The sequence below is a fragment of the Halichoeres trimaculatus genome, unplaced genomic scaffold, assembly GCF_033239565.1.
Source record: "Halichoeres trimaculatus isolate MK-OKI-2021-1 unplaced genomic scaffold, fHalTri1.1 fHalTri1_scaffold_20, whole genome shotgun sequence".
Taxonomy (NCBI): Eukaryota; Metazoa; Chordata; class Actinopteri; order Labriformes; family Labridae; genus Halichoeres; species Halichoeres trimaculatus.
Window position 1 is genome coordinate 1,135,191 of NW_027437198.1, and position 10,276 is coordinate 1,145,466.

General features: G+C 44.0%; 1 protein-coding gene across 1 annotated transcript; it reads left to right on the top strand.

Annotated features, from left to right (window-relative positions):
- Positions 1 to 5,180: 5,180 nt before the first annotated feature.
- On the top strand, positions 5,181 to 9,135 carry LOC141809601 (uncharacterized). Its single transcript, XM_074696694.1, has 5 exons — positions 5,181 to 5,326; positions 5,512 to 5,607; positions 6,169 to 6,328; positions 6,445 to 6,568; positions 8,466 to 9,135. The coding sequence occupies exons 2-5, from the start codon at positions 5,515 to 5,517 to the stop codon at positions 9,118 to 9,120; spliced, it is 1,032 nt and encodes a 343-aa protein (XP_074552795.1). The 5' UTR covers positions 5,181 to 5,326; positions 5,512 to 5,514; the 3' UTR covers positions 9,121 to 9,135.
- Positions 9,136 to 10,276: the final 1,141 nt, after the last annotated feature.

The following is a 10,276-nucleotide window of genomic DNA, read 5'->3' on the forward strand; positions in this document are numbered from 1 at the left end:
GGATACCACTGTGCTGCTGTGCAGAACAACTATCACAGAGATGTGATTCTGCAGATCCAGCTTATATGACTGTTGCTTTAATGCTTGCCCTCATTATGCAAGCACCTCTATTGATCACCTGACCTGGAAGCTATCAAGCTAAAATGCTAAAATCTTTATAGAAAAAATGAAAGAGATTATTTTAAGATTTGACATGTGAAAACAAGAGGTGTATCTCATGCAGCTACTGAAGCACTTTGATCTCACTCTGATTTGGAGGACATTGATCACATGACCCAGAAGCTTTAAAAAAGTGCTGATGCTCAATAGCTTCCAAGTCATATGATCAATTGACTCAAAATTAACTTGGGATCAGTTTACTCCACTAACTGCATGAGATATGCCTCATGTTTTTACATTTCAAATCTCAAAATAATTACTATCATGTAATTATGCTATCAATAGCTAACATGCTATTGAGCATGAGCAACAGCTTAGGTGTGTCAGGTGATGCCTTAAGCTCCAGCCTCCGATAAAAGGACAACACATAGCAGAACAAATGATACACATACAGAACACATGTTACTGCCAGCCAGGGCAGACAACAAAAAGGGAGGCAGCACACAACAAAATCTGTTTACAACATTTAGTTTTTAAACAAAACCCAAAATAACCCTGTGTAAATGAAATGTATAATAATTAAGACCAATATTGTCAAAGATGTGCATGTGGTAGTGTCTATGTGTTGGATGATGACTGAAAAGCAAACCCAGAGAGAAGATGGCTGTAGAGGCCTACCAGGCCTTGCTGAGGGAGAGAGCTACTGCCACCAGGAAAGCCTTTATGCCTTCTGATGGCCACGCCTCTCTCAGGTAACAGCCCCTCCCAGCTCAAAACTCCACCTCCTCCCACAACTGCAACAGAAAGCAGAGTAAAACACAGGCAGAGAGGAAAGGAGGAGAAGGACAAGCAGGAGGGGTTGTAACACACATCAGTATTAACATCAGTGACTGTTCAGCGTGTATGAGGCTTTATAACGCAGCTTAATGATCCACAGCTCAGAGCTCTACATTTATTCATCCATTATGACTTTATTACATTCATCAGGAACAGTAAAAACCTTTGCACATCCACTCGTCAAGCGGGTGGTTGGACAAAAACAATGAAGTCCAGATTAAGGGGAGAAAGTTCCCGTACACTGGCCCACTTCTTTCAGGAAGTTAGCCAGTGTGTAGGAGCTTTCTCCTGTTAATTACATTCATCAGGAAATGATATCATTTATCCCACGTCAGGAGTTTGTGTTGATTTTTTTGTTTATTCAGGCACATTTGAAAATTGAACAGTTATCCTGGGAGAAACCGGAACACCCGGAGAAAACCCGGACATAGTGTTGAGAAGTTAGCAGAATGAGGGATCAGACTGCAGTCTATAGAGGGCTCCTAGATCTTCTTCTTGGCTGTCTTGGTATCCTGAAGACGTTTCTCATGAATTTGAGGAACCTTCTAAACACGCCGCCTTTCTTTGCTCTCCTCTCAGGCTGGATCTCTTCATCTGGGCCCCTCTGATCCTCTGGACCTCCAGACTGGGGAGTGGTCTCTCTTTGGACCCTGATCTCTTCCTCCTCTGGTTCTTCAGAGTGAGGGGGAGTTTCTGGTGGGATGCAGATTTCTTCCTCCTCTGGTTCTTCAGATTGGGGGGGAGTCTGTGTTAGGATCCTGATGTCTCTGTCTTCAGACTCAGGGGGAGTCTCTCTTAGGATCCTGACATTTCTGCCTTCAGACTCAGGGGGAGTCTCTCTTAGGATCCTGACATTTCTGCCTTCAGACTCAGGGGGAGTCTCTCTTAGGATCCTGACATCTCTGTCTTCAGACTCGGAGGGAGTTTCTCTTGGGATGGTAATGTCTCCCTCCTGTGGTTCTTCAGCCTGAGACGTGTTTCCTGACTGGATGCTGAAGTCAGTGTTTTCAGGGTCCCCAGGCTGAGAGCTGTTTCCTGCTTGAATTCTCAAGTCTTCCTCTTGTGAATCTGCTGTCTGGTCCTCAGAGGGCTGCTGGTCTTCTTCTAAAACGACCTCTCCAGTGATGCTATCATCAGGGGTGTCGGCGCTGGAGCTCTGAGGGAGGCTCTCACATATGAAGGGGTGCTGGAACACCTCTATGGGTTTGATGCGTTTTGTGTGGTCCAGAAACAGCATCTTCTTGATCAGGTCTACTAACAGACCATGATCTCTGTGGGGTCCTCTTTCCTCATCCATTATGCTCTCCAGGTCATCCAGAGTCTCGAAAATATAGTTCCTGTAATCCACACTGTGCTCTTCACCGTACTCTTCACTGTACTCTTCAGGGGTTTTTAATTTCCAGCGCCTTGGACCGTCTGTCTGTGGATGGAAGAAATACTTTGTGGCCTGTCCTTGATCCAGCACATGGTCTTCTGGCTGGCCCTGAGTCTCCAAGATGAACCTGAGTAAATCATACTCAGTGTTTGCTGGGTACATTGGAGATCCCATGATCATCTCTACAACCGTCAGGCCCAGAGACCACATGTCGATGGCCTGAGTAAAACGAATCCAAAGGATCATTTCTGGTGCCATGTAGTAGGTGGTCCCGACACGATAACCAGGCTCACATTTGGCCACCGGGAGAGACAGGCCGAAGTCGATCAACTTGACCCTGATTGGCTCCTCGTTGCGGTCCACGACCATGATGTTATCTGGCTTGATGTCTGCGTGCGCCATTCCAATAGAGCCCAGAAAGTAGAGGGCTGAAGACATCTGGGTTAACACAGCCCTCACTTCTGGCACGGGGAGTCCTGAATCTTGTCTTTGTCTCTCTCTGTCCCTCATGTAGTCATATAAACTGAGATCCAGGAGCTCAAAAGTCAGGCAGATGTTTGGGCCGTGGAAGAAAAAGCCCTGCCAGTGAATGATGTGTGAGGTCTCTGGTTTAAACCACCTCAGGGCCTTTAGATTGTCGATTTCTTGCCTGGCCTGGCGGAAAACACAGGGTGTGGCTTGTTTACCTTTATGGCCACAGTCTGGTTGGTGTTGATGTTGCGACATTTAGCCACAAAACCAAAAGCACCCTCGCCTAGTTTGGCCTCCACCTTGTGTGTGAGCCCTAGTAGGCTACCCACTTCGATAAAGTCGTTTCCTTTTTGCTCCATCTTACTTGATCGATGAGTCTTTTGGAAATGCGTCTTCAAAGGTGTGCTCGCTCTCAGTGTGAAAGTCAGTCTGAATGAAGTTCACTCAGAGCTTCTCTGGGAGTCTAACATTCTGTCTCTGTGACATCACTGCCCTTCATCTTCTACCCCTTATGACATCACTGTCCCTTTATCTCTGAACAAAAACATTCTATTAAACTTTATTGATACAGCTTGTTATTGTTCAAATTCAACACAGGCCCTGTTAGCATAAAGTTTGAACAAAAAAAAAATGTGTTGTCAAAGCCAGTGTTCAAATGAAAGGATTAAGATAAACACATCCAGGGCTTGTCATGAACTTTTTTACTCACCAGCTACCATGGCATGTAGTGGAATTGCATTTAAGTTAAAAATCACCAACAGCTGACTACAAATCAATGCTGAGCCTAAGAGGAACGAGTTAAGACAAGCTTCACAGAAATGTAGTGGTTTTTTTTTTTCATTTCGTTCATTCTTCACCTCTTATCCAGGTCCAGGTCGCAGGGGCAGCAGTGCCATCAGTGAAGACCAATGGCCCCTGAACTCGTCCACTTCCACCAGCTCCTCTGAGTGGATACCAGGGTGTTCCCAGGCCAGTTGAGAGATATAAACCCACCGTGTCCTGGGTCTATCCTGGGTCTCCTCCCAGTTGGACATGACCAAAAAGACCTCCCCAGGGAGGTGTCCAGGAGGCATCCTCACCAGATGTCTGAAACCTCCTCTCCATGTGGAGGACAGTGGCTCTACTCTGAGCCTCTCCTGGATGTCCGAGCTCCGAACCCTAAGTTCCATGTAGCAAAGGCCAGTTACCGTAACCAGGGATCAGGGGATCAAGCCGTCATGACCTAGATCTTTGACCACCACCTGATCCACAATGCACCGGACCCCTAAGGCTCCTCCTGCAGGTGATGAATCCACAGGTGGATGGACACATGTCACCCATTCAGGCTTGGCCTGACCAGGCCCCATGGCTGAAGGCCCAGCCACCAGACGCTCACCTGCAGGCCCCAACCCCAGGCCTAACCCCAGGGGGGAGGCTCTGGAGACCCCAGGCCAGGGTGAACTCATTCCAGTTATTTTTCATTACATGGTGTCTTTAACCACACTTTGTCTGGCCCCTCACCTAAGACCAGTATGCCTTGGGAGACCCTACCAGGGGTGAATGCCCCTGACATCGTCACCGAAGCACTCAACCCCCCCATCACAATATGGTGGCGGCCATGGGGGGGTGTAGTGGAGTCAACAGTGAAGTATTTGTCTTTAAATGCAGTGGAGTGAAAGTCATTCATTTCCAAAAATAAATACTCAATTTGAGTATACTGAAAAAACAAGTTCTGCACTTTAGTAAATGTACTCTGTTACTGTTCACCACTGTAACTGACCCCACTTCAAAACATGACACTGCATCCTGTTAATGCAGTCAGTCTCAAAGCAGCATGCAGCAGAGCAGGCTGCATGCTTTGTGTAAACAAAGTCTGAATTTCACTGTTTTCAACTCTGTTACTTTAACTTCCTGATGTGTGTGTGTGTGTGTGTGTGTGTGTGTGTGTGTGTGTGTGTGTGTGTGTGTGTGTGTGTGTGTGTGTGTGTGTGTGTGTGTGTGTGTGTGTGTGTGTGTGTGTGAGTGGATCCCACTGTGCTGCTGTGCAGCACTTCTATCACAGAGATGTGATTCTGCAGATCTAGCTTTCTTATATGACTGTTGTTTTAATGCTTGCCCTCATTATGCAAGCACCTCTTACTCTGTCACAGGCAGGAATGAAGGATCTGGGTCATGTGGAGAGCAGGGGTGTGTAACTGGATGTCTTCGGGTGCAGAGAAACAGCAAAGACTGAACCTTGTGCAGACTGTGTGTGAAATCAACAGAAAAACGTTGAATCGTCGTTTGTAGAATTTGCATTTTTATTCTGATCTGCACATGACTCCGAGGTGTGTCTCTGTGGGATCATCGCTGCTGCTGAGGCGCTGATACAGCAGCGCTGATGCGCCTGCGCAGCCTGTCGAGCTCAGATTGGCTGCAGATGACATCACCCCGCGCTGATCTATTGTTGGAGAGAGGATGAGCTCATAGTTTAGAGGAGCTGAGCAGAGAGTACGGAGCAGAGCTACAGGAGCACACCAGGATTGCTGCTGCTGCCACAACCAGAGGATTACACACACACTCACAGTGAGTACCAGTTCGATGTCGTCCTGACATCTGCTGCAGCTTCGTTTGCTCCAGTGTTCACTCTCTGAAGGGGAAAGCTGCAGAGGAGCCGCTCCTGTCAGCTGCATGTGTGCACAGAAAATAGAAACAGGTCGAAACCAATTGAATCGTCACAGGGTTTTTATTCCTTGTGTTTTCTGCTTCAGGACATGCTGTGGACTCGGGACAGAGACTCGGAAAAACCTCCACTTTCAGCGATCCTACCGAGACTTTACCTGGGAGCAGAGAGCGACGTGACGCAGGTGAGTCCGCGCTCAGCTGCAGGAAGGAACACGGTTTATGTCAGATGTTAGAAACTGTAGCATTTTATAGAAAAACCGAATTAAGATGTTTGTTTTTGTTTCTGTTTCATTTCAGTCTTCTTTTTTTTTATTTCACGCCTTATATTTATAGCGCACCTTCTTTGTGTGTATGTACTTTCCTATGTGCGAGCATTTCTATAGTGGATAAAATGTGATTGCTTCATGTGATAGAAGCTCTGCTTTTTTGTTGTTGTTTATTACTGCATGTTTGGATCTGCATTAAAACCCCACATTTGCATTGTTTTGAATGTGCAGCTTGTGGATGTCAGCTGGTGTGCAGTGCAGTAGCAATGACATCATGCAGAAATAGGAAATGCTGTGAGCTCACCAAGATGCAAAAACTCCTCAATGATGTGAAGATCTTGTTGTGCTGTAATGCTTCAGCTAAACTAAACTCATAATTTGTTTATACTTTTTATTTACTTAAATTTAATAAAGTAATTTCATAGTAAAACAGATGAAATGTCGGCTGTTAACTGTCTGTGGTGTGTGTCTCTGCAGGATGGTCTGGCATCTCTGGGGATTTCCTATGTTCTCAGCGTCAGTCGCTGCAGCCCTCAGCCCTCTTTCCTGCCGTGCTCTCGTTACCTCAGAATCCCCATCGACGACTCGTTGTGGGATGACCTGCTTCCCTGGATCCCCCAGGCCCTAAGCTTTATCGGTCAGAGCCGCTTTTTCCTCGTACACAGATGATTTTATTCAACACGTTAAAATTACAAAGTATCTGACGGTGGTATGTGTGTGTGTGTGGATATGTGTGTGTGTGTGTGTGTTTAGATGGGGCCATGTCCTCAGGAGCCTCGGTCCTGGTCCACTGTGCAGCAGGGATCTCTCGCTCCCCAGCTCTGGCTGTGGCATACATCATGTACAGAATGGGACTGGACCTTGACCAGGCTTACAGGTAAACCTGCAGCACCTCCACACCTGCTCTCAGGATATAACAGACAGGACACATTCCAACACACACACACACACACACACACACACACACACACACACACACACACACACACACACACACACACCTTGCTTCTTTCACTTCTACTGCAGGGTGTTGATATCTTTGATCTGCAGCTGAGTCGTACCCCGCCGTTCAGATCAGACATCCACGCTGAGACCATACATTTTTACTGAACTATATGTTCAGTGTGAGGAATCCCTCCCTTTTCTGACCACTAGAGAGCACCAGAGAATCTGTGTTTTTTTTTTAATGAGTTACTTGATTCAGGGATTGAAAAGGGTTAAATCCTTAGGAAAAATCAGCTCATGATAGAGACAGATACACAAACAACATTTCTGCTAACGTTGGCCATAGCTTAAGCTCACAGGTCCTCCTTAAAACCTTTGAAAAAAAATATAATTTATTTTTTCTTCCAACATCTTCTTTTTTATTATTTTGGTGCAGAATGAAGCAAAAATTACAGATAATTTACACAGGCATTATTATTATTACTTTCATTATTATAGCATCAGGGTTAGCGTTATATTTATTATCATTAACCTGTGTACGGCATCTTTGAGTAAAAGCGCTCTATAAATAAAATGCATTATTTTCATCATTATTATGATGGTCATAGTTATAGAATTTATATTCCAAAACAGGTTGCCAGGTCTTATAAAAACCCTTCTATGGAGCCTTTTAGCACTGCAAAAAAACTGGGATTTAATCAAGTGTTTTTATCTTATTTTCAGAAAGAAAAAAAAGTATTTTTAGACTTAACAAACTAAATGAGGTCTGGATTGCTTGTAACACAAAAAAAATCTCCCTGATAAGAACATTTTCTTGTGTCAAGACATTATTCTAATTTCAAGAAACTTGATAAGCAAAGTTTTTTACCTTGAAATCAGACATTTATCTGGACTGGTCAAGTCAATGTGGCTCATATCAAGTATAATAAGAGAATTTTACCAAAGAATGAGACAAAAACACTTGATAAAACTTAAATTTTGAGGTGAGGGAAAATCTAATCTTTTCTAATGAGATACACAACAACCAGGAACAGGTCCACATCAAAAGAATAATTCTGTGAGCCAAGAAAGTAGAAAAAGTGATAACATGCGTGGTACGCTTAGGCAGGCTTTGGTTGAAAACAAGCCCAAAGAGGACGTCAGGGGGCTTCGGGTCAGAAAGAAACCCCGAGCCTTCAAGTATCAGTCCGCCTTGGGCAGGATGTGAACATATACACATCAACAGGTGACTGACAGCACCTGCTGCATGCATCAGTTGTGTCAGGATAAAATTTAGCCCTTTTTATTTTGAGCGTTAGTAAGAAGAACTCTATGTAAGACTTCTTTCTAACTGTGAACAGCATTGTGCTTTCCTTTCTTCTGTTTTATGTCTGTGAAAAGTAGAATTTGGCTTTGACATTTTGTGTACTGAGCTGAAAAAGACAGCCTCTGATGGCAGCACTCTGCTGCTGCTTCCTCACTTCTTTTTATTTCCTTCTTAGCCTTAAAACTGGGGCTTTTAGTGGATACTGCATCCTGAACGCATGTTAGGTCCTTGTATCTGTCTGGACAGGTCGATTCATATCTCACTGAAACTATTTCAAAGTTTCCATCATGCGATACTACAGAGGAGAAAAATTTGTCTTCATCACATTTCAGATTAAGGTGAAGACAAAACTAAATTCTAACACTCACCTCTCTAGACGTTCACATGGACCTGGATCAGTCATATCTGCTCAGTCTTATCTCTGCTCCCTCTCTGTCTGCTTGTGTTTTGGTTGGTTTTATTTGTTGCTCTGTGATCTCTGTGAGCGTCTTGTCCTGACACTGACTCTGTGTCCTCCTGTCAGGTTTGTGAAGGAGCGTCGCCCCTCCATCTCTCCAAACTTTAACTTTCTTGGACAGCTGCAGTATTTCCAGAGCACACTGAGCCTGCAGACACCTTCAGGAGGAGTGGTGCCCCCCCAGTTGCACAGCCAGAAGAGACCGGATTGTCAGACCGCCAGCAGAGACCTGACTCAGGGGCGTCAGGAGGACTCAGAGCTGACAGATGGAGCCCAGCAGAGACTCAAATATCAGGATCAAAGTGTCAAACCTCATCATGACACAGTGAATCAGCAGCAAAAAGAGCATCAGATGCCACCCTCTGCTAAACCTGCCCAAAAACCAATCTCACTCCAACTCCCAGCATCCTCTGCTTCTCTACAGGACAAACGCAAAAGCCTCACCCTCTCCCTCACCCCACTCGGAGTCAGTCCTGCCTCCTCAGCAGAGGCTGCCCTCACATCTAACAGGGAGACAGGGGACAGGCCCTCCAGAGACAGTACACAGGAGCCCCACAGGGAGCACAGCGCCCCCCACAGGAGGGGGAAGGAGCAGGGTCTGCTGTCCCCCTTCAGTTTCAGTCTGAATAAGCTGCTGGATTGGGGGGAGAGGCTGCTGCTGGGGGGGCTGTTTGTGTCCCCTGTGAGGATGGGACAGCCTGCTCTGCCGTACAGGTGCTGAGGGGGAGTTCATGATGCCTGTTTGGGGGTGGGTGGGGTACGTTTGTGTCTGTGCATGGTTGTTTAAGAAGTGTGTGATGTTCGTACAGACAGCGGCTTTATTTATTATTTATAAAACAGATGAATATAAAGAGCTCCATACCTTTATTATATCTGCTCAGATTATTTTATTGACTTTTAAATGTAAAAATGATGATTAAAGGTGAAATTTAAACCATGTCTTGTTGTCTTTTCATTCATGAGCAGTGTCTCAGAAATAACAGCTTTCATCCTCTTTAACACCTGACAGTTTCTTTATTCACCTCTGAACCTGCAGTCTCCTGTCCAGCAGGGGGCGACCAAATGATTCTAAAAATCAGTTTGACGGATTAAAGGATAGAAGAGACAACAATTTATTCAACAAGGATGAATTTTTATGGGAACTTAGAGACAAAAGTTGAAAACCTTTAAGAAACAAAAATTCCTTATATTATGTCGTAATCATGCATTCAAATATATGAGTGTGTCACTGTTCAGTAAATAACAGGAAGTGCATGTTTCATCTAACCCTCAGGGATGATCAGAGACATTTTTGTCCTTTCAGCTATTTTTTTGCTTGATTTTTGGCAGTAATTTCAGTAATTTTACTCCATCTTACTCCATATGGAATGATATTTTCTAAGAAAGTGTTCTTCATGAAAAACTTACAATTCAAGATCCAGTAGGCTATTTTTCCTGGGTCAGTAATACACTGAGGGCAAATTTACTACTTTTTTTTTTTTTTTTTCATTTTAGCTCAAATCTTTCAACCAACTTCAGCCCTAATATGACTATTCTCTCTTTTATATTTATTTACTTTAATTCTGTTTTTTTTTTTTTTCGAAAATTCTTTTTTAAACCCTTTAAAAGCCATTTCATTACATGATGTCACTGTTTTTATGAAACAACAACCACAGCAAACATAAAACAAGTTATTTTTATATAGCTGTTTTTTTTTTAAATTAAATATCTGGCTTAAACACACATGAGATTTGCACTAAAATTGATTTGATGATTTGTTAATTTGTTATTGTTTTGGCAGTCACATCCTTAATTAACTCCCCTTTGAAGACATTAGCACAAAAATATCTTATCTTGTCTTATAATCACAGTTTTTTAAAGCAGTCATTAAACTATAT

Bases quoted from the DNA above. Each gene is read 5' to 3' on its own strand.
- LOC141809601 (XM_074696694.1), top strand. From the start codon at position 5,515: ATGCTGTGGACTCGGGACAGAGACTCGGAAAAACCTCCACTTTCAGCG. The intron at 5,608-6,168 runs GTGAGTCCGCGC...GTGTCTCTGCAG, and splicing joins CAGAGAGCGACGTGACGCAG to GATGGTCTGGCATCTCTGGG. The intron at 6,569-8,465 runs GTAAACCTGCAG...TCCTCCTGTCAG, and splicing joins GACCTTGACCAGGCTTACAG to GTTTGTGAAGGAGCGTCGCC.